The 21,646-nt window shown below is 41.4% G+C and overlaps 1 protein-coding gene across 1 annotated transcript in view; it reads left to right on the top strand.

Annotated features, from left to right (window-relative positions):
- Nucleotides 1-781: 781 nt before the first annotated feature.
- Nucleotides 782-21,646, top strand: part of DKK2 (dickkopf WNT signaling pathway inhibitor 2) — a 93,673-nt gene continuing 72,808 nt past the window's right edge. Inside the window, exon 1 of the mRNA XM_046657359.1 lies at nucleotides 782-1,700. Within this exon, the coding sequence (XP_046513315.1) occupies nucleotides 1,479-1,700 (222 nt within the window). The 5' untranslated portion in view covers nucleotides 782-1,478. The remainder of the gene's footprint in view (nucleotides 1,701-21,646) is intronic.

The raw sequence follows: 21,646 nt of genomic DNA, 5'->3' as shown, positions 1-21,646 counted from the left end.
TGCCCGGCGCGGTAAAGATGCCAGGTAGAGCTGTGAGGTTCAAACTCTCGGAGCGTCCTCAGCGGCACCCGGTTCCTCCCAGCCCCGCAGAGACAGAGACATCTCTGCGTGTGCGGTGGGTGGGGGCTGGAGAATAGAGAAGAGGAGACTAGAAAGTCCTAAACCAGAAAGTCTCCGGGCAAGGAGACTAGGAGCATCTTTCCCCTTCTCTGGTCCTCTCCTCCCAGATTCGAAAGCCCCCCTCCGGATCGGCGCACCAGCACAGCGCCAGCCTCACACATCCCTCGGGAGGCACAGGCTCAAACCCGGCGCGAGCGCGCACAGACAAGGTATTAACGCCGGACGCTCGCTTCCCTAACTCTTCTCTACGGCTTTTGCAGGGCTCCGTCCGGTGTCACACCCTAGAGATGGGTCGGGGGCCTAAGGAAGGGTGGTGGCAGTCCAAAAGCCCGGGGGCAGCTTGCCTCTCTCCACGTCCACATTTGCCCTCCGTCTGTTTCCAAAGGTCCTTCCACCCTCTGGAGCTGTTGTCAGGAATTAGGCGCCCTCCTGCTCCTCTGGGGTGAATCCCACTTTCTCAACTGTGGGGCGGAGGAGGAGCGGCAGGGGGGAAAGGGAGAAGCAGGAGGGGCGGCCGCAGAGGGAGCAGCCGCGGGGGAAGGAGAAGAGGGGGCGGGAACGTGGGGGGTGAGGGAGACGTTTTCACTCTTTGTCACTCTTGAATTGGGGGCGGAGGAAAAAACCCCACTGTGGGAAGCTATAAAAAGCATAGGCGGCGGCGGGGAAAGAGCAGACGGAGAGAGGGAGGCCGCTCAGAGCTCAGGGCCGCTGCCAGGGCATCGCTGCCGGGTGCGACCCGGGACAACCCTTCGGGGGACTGTGCGCGCGCGCGGGGACCGCGGCTCGCTCACACCTGCAGGGTCCGGTCTGGGGGCGGTTCCTGGTCCCTCATTCTAGCGCCCGCTAACTTTGAAAAGGAGGATTTGTGTCCTGCAGAGGTTGAGACACAAAGGGTAGGGAAGGAACAGAGGAGAGAAAAGCGACTGAGGCCGGAGGAGAAGAAGCTCGAGCAGACTCTTGAGCCATTCGGAGGAGGACTGGACCGCGGAGACCCGGGCGGACCCGCGGAGGTGCGGGGCCAGGAGCCACGCAAGCAGCGCGGTCCGCGGGGCTGGGTCTTCTTGCACCTCGGGTCACGCCTCCTTGGCTGGAAGGCTCGTCGCCTTTGATTACTTCCAGTTCCCGAGGACTTCCTGCCCTGGTGGAGAAGCGGGTCTGGCTTGGGTCACGCTCGCTTCAGGTCTTAGGCGTGAGACTGAGTTCATTCACGGCTGGGAGCCCACAGCCAAGAGGGGTCGGGGGAACAGAGTCTGCGAGCCCCCGCGCCCCGAGTGAGGGGCCCCGAGTTGGAGTCCTCTCTCCCCTTGCTTCCGCTCCCCTCCACGCTTTGCGCCTCCCCGGAGACCCCTCGCCGGGAGATGGCCGCATTGATGCGGGGCAAGGACTCGTCCCGCTGCCTGCTCCTTCTGGCCGCGGTGCTGATGGTGGAGAGCTCACAGCTGGGCAGCTCCCGGGCCAAACTCAACTCGATCAAGTCCTCCCTGGGCGGGGAGACGCCTGCACAAGCCGCCAATCGATCTGCGGGCACATACCAAGGACTGGCATTCGGCGGCAGTAAGAAGGGCAAAAACCTGGGGCAGGTAGGAAACACCCCAAATGCACTCTTCAGCCAGCTCTCTTGAGCGCGTCGTTTGCCTTTGCGCCCCTCAAGCGCGCCCCCAGGTGTGGTGCGCACCACAGCTGGGGAGGGATTCCCAGAAGCAGGTTTGCGTGGGCGGGAGTGGCGGGAGTGGCCGGGTGGCTGCTGGTGCTGGAGCTCTTGGAGCGGGCGGCTTAGGGTCTGTCTCGCCCTTGCTAGTGCATGCTGGTGGGGAAAGTGACCAGAATGGTCCTTCTCCAAATTTAACACGTTGATGCCGAGGACGATGTTAATAGTGACGGTTATGTGTCAGGCACTGTTCTAAGCGTTTTACATATATTTAATCTTCACAACCCTGTGAGTCAGGCGAAGAAACTGAGGCACGAAGTAGAAGCTGTTTGCCCAAGGCACACAGCTAGTGTAAGTGGCAGAGCGGGACTCCAATCCGAACCATCTGCGTCCAGGTCCTGGGCTCTAAATCACCACACTTTACAATCTGGAGGGAGAATTTACCCCTTTTCACCTTCTCCTCCTCTCTCAACCACTGTCTCTCTTCAAAGAAGTGAGATCCCAGAAAAGTGCAATAGACGCGTGTTTCTCACTCTTGTAGAACTGTAAATAAAAGAATCCAGGAGGAAGCAAAATAATGAAGTGACCACGACAGCATCGCGAGCGCGGGCGACCTGGGTGTCCACAAGGAAGACGCCGAGGTCATTTTTGCGAGAGGGACTTTTCCGCCGGCGTCTCCGTTTCTGTGTCATGTAGACAGATTGATAGTCACATGCAAACAGTTACACAAAACAGACACACACAGAGACAGGAGCGCGCACAGTCGTGCACCCGCTGTGGCCGGCGCGCACAGGCCAGGAGAAGGGGCCCTGTGGGAGCTGGGAACCGCGACAGCTCCCCCTTCCGCTTCTTTTGTAGGAAGCCAAACCGAAAGCCAGTTTGCCCAACAGCACACACACCTCGCACAGCTGAACTGTCAACCGATGAAGGCAGCTCACAGCCCGGCAGGTCCCGGCCGGCTTCCGGTGTCCACCAGCGGAGCGCGTGGCAGCGGCTCAGGGCGCTCTCGGGGTCCTCCACCGCCCCTGCCCGCAGCGCGGGCGGCAGGGGGAAGGTTGACAGCGGGGCCAGGCTGGATGGCAGCGAGGGAAGACTCGGCCAGGCTTGGCCCCCTGCTGCCCTCTGACGGGACAGTTTTGCTAGTTTTGCATTTCCAGAGCGCTCCCTAGGTTTAGAAATGTCAAACATTTCAGCTATCTTCTCAACGGAATATACAGTCTGCAAACACAGGAGTTTTTTTTTTTAGATCTTAAGGGAAATAAACTATATATGTGCATACATACTACATGCATACGTATCCTTTGCAGTTTCTCACGCACTTGCACATACCTCCACACTTACCTGACCACTCTAGTGCCCTTTTCCTCTTGCCTTGGAAGCACCGTGACATTTTCAATAGGATGGACTTCGCATTCTCTTAGGAGACCATCATGGGACAGGCAGAGGTTAGAAAGGAAAGATGCTCTCCATCCGCATCATAAGACTTTTCTCTAATGCTACTGACTGCAAGTTCCACAGTGTCAATGTTGAAAGAGCTTAATGTTTAGTTCAGCAGAGGACAGAGGGATGGACCCAATGCTCTTTTGAGATTCCTTTCGATTCTAATCCGTGTTCATTTGGTGAGTTTCTGTAAAGGACTTTCTGTTTCCATAACCATTGGGCCCCAACACCCGATGTTCCTCAAATTATCAGTTGTGTCATCACTGTCATTGCCAAGAAGTTACATGGACCAGACGGGGGATGCACCCCAGAACCTAGCTTATCCCTTATGTTTTGATAGTATATCTGTATATAACTATGTAGAAAACATGTCTATTTATTTTGCTCCCTCTCCAAATATTTGCTCTTTAAAGAGGTTGCAGCTCTATTTGCATGTATTCAAAATGAAAATTGATTTATTTTACAAACAAGTTGAATTTCTTCTTTTTTTGAGTTGAATTTCTTGTATGCTTTCCATAACTTAGTGGTTCTATGGAATATGTTTTATTATATTTACCTAACTGTAGTACCAGATCCTTGAAGTTTGACGTTGGGTTTGTGAGCAAATTGTAACTTATCAGAGATAATGTTCACAGAAAATAAAAACATTGAGTTGAATCACAGGACGATAGCTGGGAAACGTGAGGATTACCTTTTGTGTATTGTGGCTTCTCACTTGTTTAGCGAGAGACCTGAATATGTGTACCGTTATGAAGAAACAAATAGAAACATTTCTCTTCTTTCAAGTATGAAAAGGAATTCTTTGACTATTTAGCATCTCTTTATCTTCTTTATTCCACTAATTATGTGGTTACCAAATTCTTATACTCTTATTTTCAATAATGGAATGAAAATTAGAAAGACTGTTCAAAAGGGAGGATGCCATATATCATTTTGAGGAGAAAAATACTAGAATTGAATTGTAGGTGAGCTGAATTTTTATCCATCGTAATAGAAAAATATGATTGATTGAGAAGTTTGGAAGTAAAGTGGCAACTGATCAAACTAGCTGATTATGTAGTGTCTTCCCGAGGCCTAAGTTTGATTTCCCACGGCCCGCTCCCCCACATCCTGATGGACGATGCTGAAATACTTGCCTTTCAGAAATACAGGAACAAGAAGTCGTGGGATGCAACTTCAAGTGAGCGTATTAGAAACTTAGTCTTTGGTCTTCTTTTCCTTAAGTGAAAATTAAATCATTGTTCATTTATTTTTTCTGATTTGCTTTCAGGATAGAGAATTAAAATAAAAAATTGTATTACCATTGCAGAAGAAATGCTTGAAGATATTTGATAATTCATTAATCTACCAAAGTGAAACTGAGACTAAACGGGCCCTGAGGTTTTCTTGATTCATCGTAGCCTGATTTCATACAAAGGAAACATTCGTATTCCTGGGAATTCTGCTTGTTCTATAGGCCAGGTGGAGGATTTGTAAATCACTCCTGGAAAAGGCGCTTCAGAAATCAGGGAAGGTTTAGAGAGCTCATAGGAATAACGCACTGTTCTCCAGAGGTCTTACGATTCTCCTTCCTAGGTTTGCTTTCAAAGACACAGTTCTGAGTTAGGATGGAAGCTGATGTAGAAAATTGAGTGTGGTGGTATTCAGGTGATGGATAAGGAAGTAGCAAAAATGATTTGCTTAATTATTCACATTAGTGTTTTAATTTGACTTTCCGTTTGCATCTATTGCTAATGAGTTTTATAGGGTAGTGTACATATGCACATGCACTTAGGATAAGTTAGGTTACAGGATTGTTACTGAACTTGTATGTGCCAATATTTGTATGTTTGAACTTCTAAAGAGACTATTTCAAATTTTCTAAATCAAAAGTAATTTTAAACAAAATCTCAGTATCATGTGGATAAATATATTCTGAGTAAGTTCGCTGTTACTCAACATCACCTCTGGAGTTTGAGGTATTGACTTTTACAGGCCACCTTAAAAACAAATTTTTTAAAAAGTCAGTTTATAAAATCAGTTTACCCTTGCAATTCACAATTACGTTTTGTGAATGAAAAACCTTCCGGATTTGTGTTTGTAATCACTTCTTTTAGTCTTTACTCTTTGCTTTGTCTTTTTGAGACAAACAGATTAATTTGAATACAGTGCTGTAGGATTTTGAAATATTGTTAAAAGTTGTGAGTAGAACTGTAGAAAATAATTATATTTAAAGGTAGATAAGCTTCCTGACACGTGTCTCTAAAAAGAAGCTGAAACTGGTTTGACGTAGATTCAGATCCTGTGATTTTCTGCCGTAACTTGGACACTTGACGGGTAGTGGTTTGGATGAAGTTACGTTACGTTGAAACAGAAGCTTGAGGGAGTCCGTTCAGAGCTCTAATATTCATACATTGCACTTTCTTTAATAAAAATGGTGTGTCTATTTGCATGCAGAAACACTCATGCAATAAACCGCATACCCTGTTGTCTGTAGGTGATCTCTTCACTTTCTTGAAATTATTCATGACTTTTTTTTTTTAACCCCAGCCCAACTTTCCCCTGCGAGAGAGTAAATATCTGCCATCTCCTCTGGACATCAACCAATGCTAAATGTAATCAGGAGAGCAAATCATTTTCAAAATTAAATTTTCCAAAAGAAAAAGATTTTGAAATAATCTCCACTAAGGTCCCTTTTCTTCGCTGTGAATAATAGGGAATTGGTAGTTGATACAAGTGGAAAGTTAACTATTGCGTAGCAAGAATAGTATTTTAATGATAATCTCAGTCTGAGCATGCATCATTTTAGTTTTGGGCAGAGTAGAGAGAGCAAGGGACAAGGCTACTTAAACTCACGCAGCCGTGGCTTTGACCTGACCTTAGTCTTTCTTAGTACTCCCCTCTGATACACACCCCTTCACAGGATGTTTCAAATCTTACAGTTTTTAAAGTAGAGAAAGCAAGAAGGGTAAGTGACGTATTCCGTTCTGGGAGAATATTGCCGCTTCGTCCTCTTTTCTCTGCACAATCATTTTAAATGTACATTAAAATCATCTGTTAAATTATAGAGGCCTTTTATAATACTCAATATATTTACCATTTTAGACTCAATGTCTTCTGGCTGTTCATTCTTTGCTATTGATATAACATCAAAATGAATTACAATCTTATTTCTCTCTGTGACTCTCTGTCGGCCCTTCAATGTCATTGTCTTTCATTATACCTCTGGTCACTTGTTCTCATTTATAAAAAGGAGAGAAAACTGCTCCTAATTATTTAGCTGATCATTGAAAAGATTTATGCAATATTTGTGTCTTCCTGTGCCTCTTACTGAGTCTTTTTTTAAAAAAAAATCTGACCAAAACCCAAAGGGAAACAAAGTTAATAATAATTAATAGATGTTTACATTGTATAAGATTGCTTTAAGGTTACATGGAAAGGTTAAATATAAAATGCGTAATGAAAATTTAGATTCCTGTTTCAGGGAAGCAGAAGTTAATTTTCTCTCCCTCCTCTGTCCACTCTTGCCAAGAACTAGAGAGGAACAACAATTCTTCTCGAATTGCTGTTTTTTTAGGACAAATATAAACCAGTCTCCCAAGCAAAGAGGTCAACTGATATAAAATACGGGAGATTATTTTGATAGGAACAGCTTTCTACAGGAAGAAAAGTCACCATCCAAATATTTTAAATAGTAGCTTCCCAATGAGACTCTCGTGCTAACAACTTTGGGTCACTGCCCACTTCTTTGGTTCAAATCAGCGATGGGCAGGCCGTGAATAACAGCAACATCTCATCAGACGTCCTCCGGGAGAGCTCGTCCCATGAGCCTTTGTCTTTGGAATGACGTATCGAATCAGAAAGCTTTAAGGCTGAGGGATTTCGGTATCATATCTAAATTATTGTATTTTAACTCAAGTAATTGGTTTATGTAGCACTAAAAACAGAATTACTGTTCTCAACCTTATTCCACAACCACTGAACCTGTATAACAGATTATGTTTGTGGGATCTTAATACTAGTTTAGATTTATCTATGTGCTCCAAATAATAAGTGTAGAAATAAGATCAGCAAAGGCATGAAAGTAGTAAATTTTTAAAAGTTACTTATCCCTCCTCCATAGTCAAATAAAAGGGACAATTGTGCATCAGATGTCCTTTTAAATATATGACAGTGTCTAATTTAATGGGTTGGTTCTATTTATGTATTATAATTTGGTACACACAATAGCTTACATCACATATTTTATAATTAAATGACATTTTAACTGTCCCACCCTGTCTAAACAAAAAAATAAATAAAATCAGTGAGTGAATAAGTACATTAACTGGCAAATCATATTAAAGCACACGATTAGGAGGAGTAACTTCTTAAAGTGGTGGATCAATCCAGACATTTCCTAAGAGATGTTCGTTCTCTATGCTGTGCTTTCTCGTGTGGAATAAGAATGTTTTTCCTTCTGGGGACTGGAATAAGTGAGTGACCTTCAGACATATTATTTCCTTAAACTGGCTTGTAAGTAGTTATAGCACACAGTAAATTATGGTAAGAGGTTCCATTTCTTAATTATTTGCTCTGTGCCGGGCACTACTCCAAATGCTTCATTTGAATTAACTCTTTTGAGCCTCTCTGCAGCCATCTGAAGCAAGTCCTATTGTCACCCTTGATTTTATAAATGATGAAATATTTTACAAATGATAAAACGCTAATTTTCATGAGACACAGAGAGGTTATGCAACTGGTACAGGTTACACAGCAGTAAGTGGAGAAAGCCAAAATGAAAACCTGAGCCATCTGATGTTGGAGCCTGCACGCCTGACTACCAGCTGTGCTCCTGCAGCACGCTCAGGTTATTCTAGATTTAAGAGGGAACGTGACCTTCATTTTACCCTTCCCTCCTATTTTCTAGAGCTGTGGGTATAACTCTAGGTTCCTTAAAACCACAACAAAACCCAAACCCTCTGTTGCTGCCAGCTGCTACTCTGAGCAGTATAGTATAGTACATTATCTATCATATATAGTAAGTGTATTAGCATGTCCTGGATGCAAAGGCAGCACCATAGCAGTTCATTATTTTCGTCTCTGCTCCACTTGCCTCCTTGCTGGGTCTACTGCACGTCATCAAGGAAAACACACACATCCCTTTCTCTCTTCTACTCCTTCCCATTAAATTACAGTGTTGGCCAAGTGGAAGGGAATGCTGTGGGATAAATCCTGTTTTCTCACGACAACCACTACACACTCCCTGGTACCCATGTCCTCGCTTCTGAGTGCCGCCACTGCCCCCAGGCGGGAGCAAGGCAGAGGTCTTCGCAGTTACCTCTCCACAATGGCTTTAAGTCAGTTCGGCCACGTGCCTCACACTCTGATGGGCTGGGAGGAACTCGTCTGGGGTTAGAGTCGACTATTTCCTGTCCTTCTTCCTTACTTTTGACCCCTCCTAGCTGCCTTTCAGAGACTCAGATGCTCTGTAGCTGCACTGGTTTTCCAACAGACTCTAAATTCTGGCTTGCCACTGACTGGCTTAATGTCTTTGGAAAAGTTACTTAATCTCTAGTTCTTTTTTTTAAAAAAATTGTAAAATAGGGTAACAATACAATAGCAATCATAACAGTAATGATACTTTCCTCACTGGGCCATAGCGAGGAGGAGGAAAGAGCACTTAGTGACCGTGCTATGTCATTATTACCCCATCTTTACAGAAATAAGTCAGGTCAAGCACTCAGGCACAGAATAGGAAGCGGCTGCCTGATCCTCTCCACCATGCTGGGCAGGGGTAACCAAGCAAATGCATGTGATGTACACGGAGGAAATGAATGAACTCAGTTACACCCATGGTAAAACACACAGAACCAGACAAAATAAACACACACACACAGACTGTTGTGTTTCTTGTATTTAATGTTAACATTAAGAGGGATGTAAGTCAGTGTTGTCTTGTAAAACATAAGAAAATAGTGCATAGTTGAGTAATTGGTGAAATTACGCAGAAACCAGGGTACATCAGACATTAACAATACTATCGCGATAAGTGGAGGTCCTAACAACCACGGCGATATGAGTTATTTAAGCACAGGAACCAAAACAATTGAACAATATTTTAGAGTTGGCTGCCAACAGCACTAATTTGATACTCTCTGAGGTCAGAAAGTCTCTGCAAGGCAAGTTTCTTGACACTTTCTGCACAGTGCCTGGGGCTGAGAGCTGGCTGAGAATTTGGGAGGTTCGCAGCCCTCCTTGAGAGTCAGCTGTCCTGCCAGGAGGGCTCAGAAGTTCGCGGCTCGTTGTTCCCATTCCATTTCCTTCTCTTTCTTTACTTGTTTTACTTGACTTGTTTTTTTCATGATTCAGGTAATTTGGAATTATTTTAAGAATGTTAAATTGAGAGTGAAAGTCATCTCGTGGAAGTATGTGATACATTTCTTTTAACATATCGGAAACAAGCTGTTTGCCAATAAGCGTTTCTGGTTTCTGTCTACTAGTGAACTAAAAAACTTCATCCAAATAGGAGGACGGGAAAATTGTCGTTTAAAACCTACTGAAACGACAGCTCGCATTCAAATAATGGTCTTCACTTGCTCATTCTAGCTTCACTTTCTCTTAACCCTTTGAAATTTGGCTCAACAGGCACTTTGTTCATTTGTCTCTGGAAATCCAGTCTTTTCCAGCATCCATCCTCCGCACTCTGCAGCCTGTCGCCTCTCCTTTGTACCGCATACATCCCCTTGCTTCTGTCATGTTATGGTTCTCTCTTCCTTTCTGGCTCATTCCTCTGCACTCCTTTCACTGATTCCTCGACAATCTTCTACCCAGAGATGTGGGCTTTTCCTCATGAACACCCTCTTTCCTTCTGTTCCACCTTCTCTTCTTTGCTAGTGCCATTTCCTTCTTTGGAGTCCTTTGTCACATGTGCAGAAATCCATTGTTAGCTTCATTGACTCCTGAGCTCCCTTGCCTGCTCAACTGTTTTGTCCTTCTATAAACGAACAAACAAAAAGTCCCTATATCAAAAATTAAAACTTTTGTGTCTAACCAACTTGTTAGGAGTCAGACAACCAAGCCTTTATGATTTCTCAAGGCCGTTAAAAAGCCTGGTGAAAGTGCCTGGGTGTGACGGATGCCGGCCCCGAGAGTCCAGCCTGATGGCCCCAGATTCTTCTGGTGCTCTGTCGTTTTACCACTGTCTGGCTGGTGATGAAGAAAAACTGTGTAAATTCCTATCAAGATAGGTGCTTTTATTTCTTGAACCTACTTATTTGAATGCGTGGGATTTAAATAGCCTCCAATTTTTCTCTTTATGACAGACCTGCTGTTAAAGCTACTCACATCTGATCAGAATGTGCAAGTATCTATTATTTAAGCTCACAATGTTACATACTGTAATAGGCACATGTGTACTTTAAACAATAGTTATGTTTACATTTGTGGCTTGAACTGCATACTAAACAGTAATTTGTTTGCTATTTTATAATTATTTATTAATTTTTAGTGTGAAAAATCAAATTTATTTTCAACCTTATAGACTCTTAAAAATGCTTGAATATTTAAAAACCATATAAGAGGATTCTTCAGATGTGCTTAATGATTATTATTCAAGGTGGAGAGCTTTATAGAAAGAACCAAGAGAACTTTTTATAATCTACAAGTTTCCAGAACTTGTACCACAGGCGGAAGTGGGCATAGTGAGAGCTGGAGACAACTTAGAAATCGCCGAGTTTAACTCACTCATTTTAACGTGAGGCAACCAACCGGGAGAAGTTACATGATCTGCCCGATGTGCTGTGTGTAGTCAGTGCCCAGGACGAGGGGTTTTTTCTGGAACTTGGATCATCTGACTTCTCACATAAGCCTTTCAAATAATCAAAAGCAAAGCTTCCTGTTAAATCTATAATAACACAGCTCCGTAGAAGAATTAAATTCAGTTGATTAAAAAGCTGGCAGGAGATAAATTATAAGCAGGGCTCTTACTCAGCTCCACATTTGTGTATGTCAAAACGTATTATCGAAGAATGCAATGGCATGATGACAATCATGTCAGGAGGATTCAACAAAATTAACGGAAAGAAGTGGCTTTGAGCATATTGTCCTGGCTCACTTATTCAACATGATACTTTAATGACATGATTAGCAAGAAGCCTGGCTGGAGAGAGTGTGCACCGGGACGGCAGGAGCAGAAGACAGAGGGGGGATAACGCGGGCCGCGGGAACGCAGACGGCTTGACCTCTGTGCAAGCATCTTCTCAGATGGGGCTGATGGTGTTAAAGTTTCTGACAGAGATGCATGGAGAGAAATATATTTACATTGCGGTCTGGTACACACACACACACAAATGCACACCCCTCTGAAAAAAAGTTTTGAAAATAAACGCTCTTACAATGGGTAATGTAGTGTGACGTCTTTCAGTTTAGTCCTTTCCTTCTGTTCTGCTCTGTGCTGTTCTCTTATTCTGTCCTAGTCTCTCTCTCTCTCTTTAATCCTGAATTGATTGATGAATGAGTTGATTGATCAAAACCTGTGGTTTGAACACCACTGACCCGTTAAAGTCCTGCCTCACCCTGCAGGAAACTCAGCGCCCCCTGCTTGGAGCTCAGCAGGACCTCAGGGGTCCGCCCCTGTGGGGGAGGCGCGCGGCAGAGGCAGCAGGTCCTCGTGGAGAGAAGCGAAGCCTCCATCATCTCAGCCCTCTCCCTGCCCCTTCTGCAAGTGCGCCTCAGCCTCTGGCTGCACGTGGTCAACCTCTTCACCTGGGGATGTGCTCAACCTCGGCCTCTTTCTCTGCTTCCAGAGTGAGCGACTAATAATTGTGCTGCATTTAGCACTTGGCTGTTTCAGGCATGTTTAATCTGAATCTGTTATTCCACAGCAGTATTGCTCTTTTGGGCTGGGTGCCATGTGTACCGTCCTACTTTATTTCTAAGACTATGCAGGTGAAGATAGTTGTAATTTCTACACAGGACAGCAGGTGAACCAGAAAGAGCACAAGTATAGAGCATCAGAAGACCTGGTTAGCCTATGTTTTAAGATACTGGACCTTAAAGGAATCATCTAACACCTTTAAGCCGTAGTTTCTCATCAGTAAAATGGTAGTCATAGTGATAGTGTCTTTTCCTATCTCTTTGCGAAATATAAAATATTGCTTATTTACATCATTAGAGGTTGTTTTACAGAAAACAAAACTAAGACATTTCCCCTCTGAATTTATGAAGGACAAATCTGAATTAGATAGGATCAACTCAAGAATGAGTTAATCTAGTCAGATTTTACTTTTGTTCAGTTTTTGTTTTGACACGTGCCTTTTTTATGTAGGTAGAGAGATTGAAAGAGGAAGGTATTTTTTGTTTTTTTCTTTTTTCCTTATTTATTTGATTTTCCTGGATTTCTTAAAAAAAATTCAGTACCAGAAGTAATACTTTCATCTTTCTGATTAAAGCTTAGGTTTTTGGTCTTTTTAAAAAATTCCTGCAGGTTACACAAAGCTCTCTTGCCTCCTGTTGGAATATCCTGCCTATGACATTCAAGAAGACCCCTATACCTCTTTTTGCTCTCGTGTGTGAGATGAGCTACTATTTCTGTATTTTTAAAACATCTTGGAGAGGCATATTGAGGGTCTCAAAAATAGAAATAAGTATTTTTTTTTAAGCTCTGAAACTAAACTTGAGAGTCATATTTTGGGCACATTATAAGTAGTTATGGGGTTCAGAATGGAGGAAGTTCATGGAAATAGCCAATTGTAAAGTCAAGCTGTATGGGTGTGAAATCACATGGACTGTGACAGAGGAAATGCATTTCATCAAAAGTTCTTCAAACTGGAAGGTGGGTACTTTTCAAAGCTGTTGAAAAGATGTTATATATTGCTAAGGAGGCATTTCGTAGTGAACAATGAATAACTCTGATCATTCATGTTACATAGGCAGGAATCTCACCCACCATCTGTCCAAGCCAGAGATCGTCTAGGTTTCCTGCTGTCTATTCCCGCTCCGGAGTGATGATTCTCTACTTTACAGGATTCTACTTCTTCCTTAATACTGATCCTTTTTGCTGCCCTTTTATTGCATCTCAATTGTCATTACCTTGATTCAGACCATTATCATTTCCCGGTGGACTATTACAATATTGTAATAGCTTTGGACTTCTCCAAACCATCCTCCATACTACTTCCAAGGTGAGATTTCTAAAGTAAGAATCTGATCAGGCTATTCTCCATCTTATGTCCATTTTTAGAGCGTGAGGTCTAAACCTCTCCACATGGCACATAATGTCTTAAGTTATCTTCTTTCTCTCTACTTTGTCCCGGGGCTGCACAACCGATGAGTGGCTAAGTGGCAGAGCTGAGATTTAAAGCTGAACAGTCTTCCTCGAGTCTGTCTACTCCATCACTGTGCTGTGCTGCTGGCTCATATAAACTGGAGGCCAGAGAAACCAGCTAGAGACTTTTTACTAGTACGTTTCAAAATTCAGATGCGATTAAATTCTTCAGGGAAATCAGTAAACTTGCTAATTGCTCGCTTACTTTTTAGGTGTATTAAATGCTATGATCACAGTAAACAAACATTTATTAGACACATATGCTATGCCGGGCCATTGGTATAGGTAGCCATAAAAACAAATGTGGTCTTCTTGTGGAATCCGGTTGGAATTTTAAGGTTGAAAGAGGCACCCAGAAATTGTCTAGTTAATGCCCCTATTTCCAATACAATATTAGAAGTGGACAAATTGATGAGTATTCCTTTTTAAAGATTTCTGAGGATGAACACTTGTATTACATCTCTTAGTTATCTAGCTATCTTAACTTTAATTATGTTAAGAATGGGAACATTCTGCTTTTTGCTGTAAGTGAAGCATGAACAAAACAAAGCTAGATATCAATCTCTATGTAAAAACTCTTCCTCATTCACAGAAAATGTAATCAACTTATTTTAGTCATTCTTCATGAATTACACGCTGGTCCCTTGATGGGCAGTCAGGCTGACCAGGGAGAGTAAGATTATCTCCATAAACAGTCATGAAAAGGTCTGTTCATGTTGGACATTATGGTGATGATGGAAAGAGGCGGTGTCTGCCTTTTATTTTCCAAATATTTTACGAGGAATTAAATTTTTATTTCGTTTTTCCTCTGTAAATGCCTCGCTGTTCCCTCAGGAAGTCTGATCCTAATTTTATCACTTACAAGCTCTGAAGAAACATTAGTGGGAAGAGGCAGGCTCACAAGGAGTTAGAAGTATGGTAAGAAATCACAAAGCTGCACTACGGCTAAATAACAAAGTTTGCACTTCCAAAGTAGGAAGGCAGGAGTCTGGGGGCCTCAGAGTGGGCTGTGGGGGGGGTGTCCAGTAAAGTGGACAAGATCTTACTACAGGGAGGACAGAGGGACACTGCATGCTCTGACACATCAAAGGAAGAAGTTTGATAAAGATGCAAGCTTAAAATCAGGCCATAGATTTTTTAAACAAGCACACTCCAACATTGTTTTTCCAAATTAGTCACTGCAGAAAACTCATTCCTTTGATATCCTCATTTAGACCTTTCTTTTGAAACTTACATGTTTATTTCTTTTAGGCCATAACTTTATGACCATAAACAATGTCATGCATCTTGATTAACATATGACATTCAAAATTCTTGCCTCTGAGTGGCTTTGTGTTGCTTCCATAAACCGACTATATCCTACAGAAGGTGAAGTTGTCAAAGAAATGTGGTACAGTTTCTGAAAATAATTCCAAAAAGTTCCACAAGACCTTCTGAGTCATGGGGTTGGTGTTGCGGTTGTACTGTAAATCCTTCAGAATTGATTGTTTTAAGGTGGAAGATCCTCGACTGGTTTTATCATCTCAAAATTAAAACATGTCTATTTATGATATTACCTTATTGTCAGGTGTTGTCCGTTAGAAGAACCCGGTCAGAATTTATGTAATATGGTTACTATTTCTCAGAGAATCATGACGTCCAGGAAGCAGTTAATGAGTGCAAGCCAGCAATATGTCCCACCCAAAACCCACTCTTTTCCTGAAAGAAGAGGCAGGAACAGATCATACCCACGCAATTCCCTAGAGTCTAGTCTGGTGACACATGTTACTTCGTGTGTCACTTGTTAGAGAAAATGAGTGCGCTGAGGCCAAAAAACATTAAAATGAAAGTCTGTCAAAAGTTATTTTTTTTAATGCAAACACATTCTATTAAAATTTCAGGGAAAAAGCTAAACTGCTTAACTCAGTAAAAATGTTCCTGCAATTGTTCAAATTAATACAATGCTTCCAAAGAGCTCTTGGAAATCCTCGAGAATTTCCTTGCTTGCCTGTTTGGCCTACTGCTATCTTCGCAACACTCTTCAGAAGGAAATGGCTTTTTAACAAGAAAAATCTTCTTAAAATTACATTTCCAATGGGGTCTTGGCCACACCAGCTGCAACACATTGTAACTGAATTTTAGTCTCTGTTGGTTCCCATTGTTAAAAGCACAAGTGACCAACACGCAGGCCTTATGCCACAGCCATCCCAGTGTTGTTCACAAATTGGATTGGAGTGTGTGCTGTGAATTTTCTTGTTAGAAAATACAAGCTTTCAACACAGAAAAGCAAATATAGTTGATGGCCTGGCAGTTAAAAAATTAAGTAAGACTGAAAAATATAATTCTGGTTCTTAGTAAACATAATAAAAGAGAGCATAGCCCAACCTCACCAGTAATTCTGTTTTTTAAAAGAGTCCACTTTTGGGAGAGTTAGATACTAACTGGAGAGAATGCTCTGATGGTTGGGACCAAGATGTTCTGCATTTTCAAGGACGATTTAAAATATCTTAGGGAATCAAGGCAGAGTGGCCAGAGCAAGGGGTAAATTATTGATTTCAAATCCATGCTCTCAGATTTAAGAATTGCATCCTCAGTGGAGAGCCCATAGCGATCATAATGAGCTTTAATGTAAGCACTTGAAGGAGTGATATTTTGAAGCTAAGAGGTGTGGAAAGGAAAGGAAGAGTGTAATGGAAAGCAACTTGTGACTCAATCACAAAATCAAGCAGGATGAACAGGCCAACCTCTACATCAGGGTCATTGCCTATCCATGGCTAATGCAGTCTGATACTAAACATAGTGTCACTATACCTCTGCACTACATTCCTAGCAGTAGCCTACAGCCAGCAGTAGTGTGGTTGGATATTTGAGCAACACACACAATGCCTTGCTCCTAGAAGACAAGACAACTAACACTGGTTGAGAACCAACTTTATGGTATCTCACTTAGTCTTCTCAATACCCTATGAGCTTCTGTCATGTGCAGAGCACTCAGTGAATGTTTGAGAGGGGCAGTCAGGCAAGAAGGAAGATGCTACAAAAGTGACCATATGCCTTATGGGCAAGCTCAACATTTGCTATCTGCGGTCCCATACTGGTTCAGCTTCAAACTCAGAGTTAATTGATTACAGTTTTAATGTGTAATAGGTTTGTCTTGCTGAGTTAAGTGGAGAGACCACTTAAGTTTTTGAGTTTTTTTATGTGTAAAAGTGAATGAGATTCAGATGGCCATCAAGTCATCAGGCTATCATACTGATGGACAACAGATAAATGAAGAGATGTGCAATGTCATTAATGATCAGGGAAATGCAAATCAAAGCCACAATGAGATATTACCTCACACCTGTTAGAATGACTATTATCAAAACAATAAGAGATAATAAGTATTGGAGAGGATATGGACAATAGGGAACCCTTGTGCACTGTTGATGGGAATGTAAATTGGTACAGCCACCATGGAAAACAGAAAGGAGGTTCCTCAAAAAATGAAAAATAGAACTACCATATGATTCAGCAATTCTACTTCTAGGTATTTATCTGAAGAACAGTAAAACACTAACTCAAAAAGACATATGCACCCCCGTGTTCATTGCAGCGTTATTTACAATAGCCAAGTATTGGAAGCAACCTAAGTGTCTACAGATGGATAAATGGATGAAAGAAGATGTGGCATGTTATACAGTGGAATATTATTCAGCCAGAAGCAGGAATGAAATCTTGGCATTTGCAACAACATGGATGTACCTTAAGGGTATTAGGCTAAGTGAAATAAGTCAGGCAGAGAAAGACAAGAACCATGTGATCTCATATGTGGAATCTAAAAACAAAGACAAACAAAAACCAAGCTCATAGATACAGAAAACACATCGGTGTTGCCAGAGGCAGGAGATGGGAGATGGGGAGAACACAAAAATTTTTTTAAGTGAGAAAAAAATAAAGAGAAGTGGAGAGACAATCTAATCACTGAGACTGGAGACCAGCACAACTCCATGTGGAATTCATTTAGAAAGTGTGTCTGATTATTCTTTCACGTACTTCGTTCCTTGTACAAAATACTTTTTAATTATACAGAAACACAGAAGCATGATTTGCTGAAGTAGATCTTGCATGAACCGAAAAAGAAAAATGATCAGTGGCATTTAATCTGAATTGTGAGTAATTTCTCCAGTCAGTCTACATTCTTGGCTTAATTAAAATCATGAATTCTTGGTTCAAGTGCCTGCAAATTCAGATGAATATTCTGACTTTGGTCAAATTCAGATCTATTAAATGGGATTTGTGAAATCTTTGTTACAGTTACTGCATTTTCAGGCTGATAGTGCAGTTATAGATATATTTTAAAATCTATTTTTTCTCTCCATTTTCTTACCAAACTGAGAAAAAAAAGTGAATGAGATTGTTTCCCTATATTGAGGTTTTATGTTGTTTTGTTTTAGGAGCTTGGCAACTTTATAGAACTTTTGTGTTTGTAAACTCTAGAAATATTATCAAAGTCATTGTCTTCTCATCTCTGAAGAGGAAACCAAAATTGCCATAATCTTCAAGGGGAGTAACCTGTAAATTTCCATTAAAGGAAAAACTAAATATTTTAAATATCTGATCATTGCTAATGGTTACTAGAAGGTAACCAATTGCTGAACAAGGACTTAAAGTTGGCTTGTGGGAAATACAGCCTCTGAAATTGCGAAGAAGTGAGTGTTAGTTCTTCTAGGTATTAGCTTTAGTGGCGGGGCGGGGGGGGGGGGGGACAATTAATACTAATTGTTCAATAGATTCTGGATTGTGGACCATGTTTTCTCTGACCAGCTTTTCCTTAAAGATCAGGAAATCAAGGTGTGGACCAAGTGTCTCATTACGTTTCAGGAGGATTAGGGGAGAGAGATATTCCCTTGCTGGTGTGATTGTTGCAAACCCAGCGACAGGAACATAGAGCGTTTTGGAATGTGCACATGCTTAGCACCTGGAATTTTCTGAAAGCTAAAGTCATACTTCATCAGTCACCAGAATAAAAAGCCAAATGCCGATCTGAAGGAGGACTTCTGAGGCAATTCTTGTGGAGCTACACCCTACTTGTCATCTCTCAGACATAAGCCTTTAATCCCTCTTCCTAAAATTGTTTATTTTAAAATGTGAGAAAGGCTAAGGATGTCACAGCTGAGTTGTGAGTTTTCTCTTTAAAGAATCCCATCCTTCAAACGCATCTTCGGCAAAGAAACTGGCACCTCATGTGCTGAGCAGATGGCGTCCTGAGCACTGGCCAGCCCACAGGCGCAGCTGCGCCTATCTGGCACACAGGTGTCCTGATTTGGACCTTCTTGAAATTCTGACACCACGCTTTCCTCCATTGGGAAGTATGACTTGGCTATGCTATTTTCCAGTGACAACAGAAATACTGGCCTCACAAGAACAGCTCTGACGAAGGTGACAACATAACCCTCCAACTCTTATTTAGCTGGGACCCAGGGCGTGGGGTTTCTTCTAAGAGTCTGGGCCAACATTTTGGTTTTGATTTCCTCTTTTGTAATGTGTGTTGTCATTCACGTCTCCTCCCTTCACCTCTCTGAATTTTGGTACTTCTCAGAAGGGTGGGAAAGTCCCCTAGGAGTGGAAAATGGTGCTGTAATAAACAAACAAAAAGAGCTAAAAATTGTCCATAAAATGGGTGGCTTTTCTAATCATTGGCAAATATTGGGCAACCACACTCCAATGTTAAGTAATCTTCAAGGTTTAAAAATGATGAAAACTAGACAAGTTCATTAAACTTTTCAGAGCATTTGACAAAAACTACTGTAAAAGCAAAAGGAGATTTAAAAAATGTAGGCAACCAAGAAATTTAGTGGCTTTTCCTTCTGCATAATCTTTTACATAATCATTTCAGTCTCACCAAAAATATTCCTCAGTGCAGAGCCCAGATGTTTTGAAGTTTGTTTTTCTTTTTTTCGTTTAAGAAAGCAATATTTAAGAACTTTCTCATTTCTTTCCATCTTAGTAACAGCTGCCTCTAACAACTGCTCATAATGAATATGGCAGGTAGGAAAAGCCTTAGTGGAAATAATGAGGAAAGTACATAGTGTCACAATTTAGAACTTTAGGCAGTGTTCTTGCCTTATCTCTGATTCTCTCTTTCACAATATATAATTTTGAAAATTATGTCCCATTTATTAGAAGATACTTTTCTTTACTCAAGCGTGCCCTACAAAATGGCTTGGCTCTGCCTTTAGAGAAGTAGATATAATTACTCAGCTCAGGAGGGAGCTAGAAGTTTATTACCCAGAAGTGATTTCATCCCGCTGTGTTGAGATAATCCAACCTTTGCCACTGATCTAAAAGGAATCACGTAATTCGAAGAGACATTCTTATCTTCAAAAAGTGAAGGTTTATTCTATAGAATGATGAGTTTTTTACTGGTTCTGTACTACATTACAAAGCAGACTATAAAATTAAGTACTTAGGGAAATAGACATACATAAGAAATAATACAGGTTTACTTAGAATAAGTCATGACAAACTAATTTTATTATTTCTTGCACAAGGGAACTGGTCTGCTATCACTATGATGTATAGTCCTTGCCATCTGTGGTCATTTCCTTGTGACTGAATAGTCTCCTGGCTTTAAAGACCACCATAGGCCAGTGACTCCCATATTTATATCTCCAGGCAAAACCACTCTCTTGAACTTCAAAATAATATATCCAAGTGTCAACTAGCATTTCCACTAAGAGATATTTCATACTTACCATATCAAAATCTCATGTTTTCCCTTTTCCAAACTTGCTGCACTCATGGATTTCCTCATCTCATTTGACTGCAAATCAGCTTTGTAATTGCTCAACCAAAACCCTTGGATTCATCCATAACTTTTCTCTTTCCCTCATACTCACATTCAGCCCTCAGAAAGGCCCCTTAGCTCTATCTTCACAGTATATCCACAGATCAAAATAGGCATCTCTACAAAGGTGTAAGTTAATGGTAGCTCACAGAAAAATGACTTAGAAATTTGAAGCAGGCTGAGCAAGATAAACACGGGGCAAGGCGGACCTTCCTAAGAAAATAACTTCATACAGATGTGAGAAACATATTTATTTTATAGTCTAGGAGGTGTTTTATCTGTATACATTTAGAACGTTAATAAATTTTATATTCTGGAAATCAATTCAATCATCAAGTCTGCCATTACCAGGGCAGGGAAACTACTCAAGTGGCATTTATTAACAATCCCCTATAAAACACTTTGTAAATCCTGTTCTTTGTTAGTAAGAATCATTTTTTTAGTGACTAGACAATATCAAAACCCATTTATTAGCTGTGTTTCCTTGATGCCTTCCAAATGTTTTGTTTTTTAGTTTTTTTTCTGTGTTATGCTACACATATAGCTAACGGTAGATGCTAAACAGACAAAGAGGATGACTTCTTAGATTGCCCATGATGTTCCCTAATAGTCTTATATGGAGATGTGACTTGGCTCCTTAAACTCAGACTTTCAAATAGCTTTGCTCCAATATGACTCTGGTAGGGCAAGCCTTGCTTATTGTCTGGGGTTAGGGGAAACAATATCACATAAGAGGTGTTATGATATTGTTATCACTCTATTTATAATAGTCCAATTTTGATCATGAGTATTAAATTTCTCTCCTTTAATGTTTGCATGTATTACCGGTATGATTTAGCTGTCATACTGGTACTTAGACATTTGAGGAAAATTGTATTTCATTTTAGCAACTAAAAGCATCTCCTTTCGTCTAAAGTTTAGATTATTCTGTAATCCTATTTGCAGGACTTAGTATTTGTGTCTCAAGAGAGATGAAAGATACAAAGGTATATTAATTAACTCTGAGGTATTGACAAATTAACCAACGAAACAGACTAGAAAGCCTAGATATAGATTGCACATTGATCATTAAGAGAAGGAGGGACTATTTAAAAACTCATGATGGAAAATTGAGTATCCATATGGAAAAAGCTGATCCTGTGACACTACCTTATTGCCCGCAAAAATCGACTCCAAGTGGATTAGTGTTTACAAGTAAAAAGAAAAAAATGTAAAACATTTAGGAGAAAATATAGTAAATATCCTTCAAACTTTGGGTAAGAAAGAATTTTTTAAGCAAGGCACTAACTAACTAAAGGAAAACATTAATAATAAATTTGACTACATTAAAAGTAAGAGTACTGGC

The sequence above is a fragment of the Equus quagga genome, chromosome 3 (assembly GCF_021613505.1).
Source record: "Equus quagga isolate Etosha38 chromosome 3, UCLA_HA_Equagga_1.0, whole genome shotgun sequence".
NCBI lineage: Eukaryota > Metazoa > Chordata > Mammalia > Perissodactyla > Equidae > Equus > Equus quagga.
This window is presented reverse-complemented; position numbering and strand designations above follow the sequence as displayed.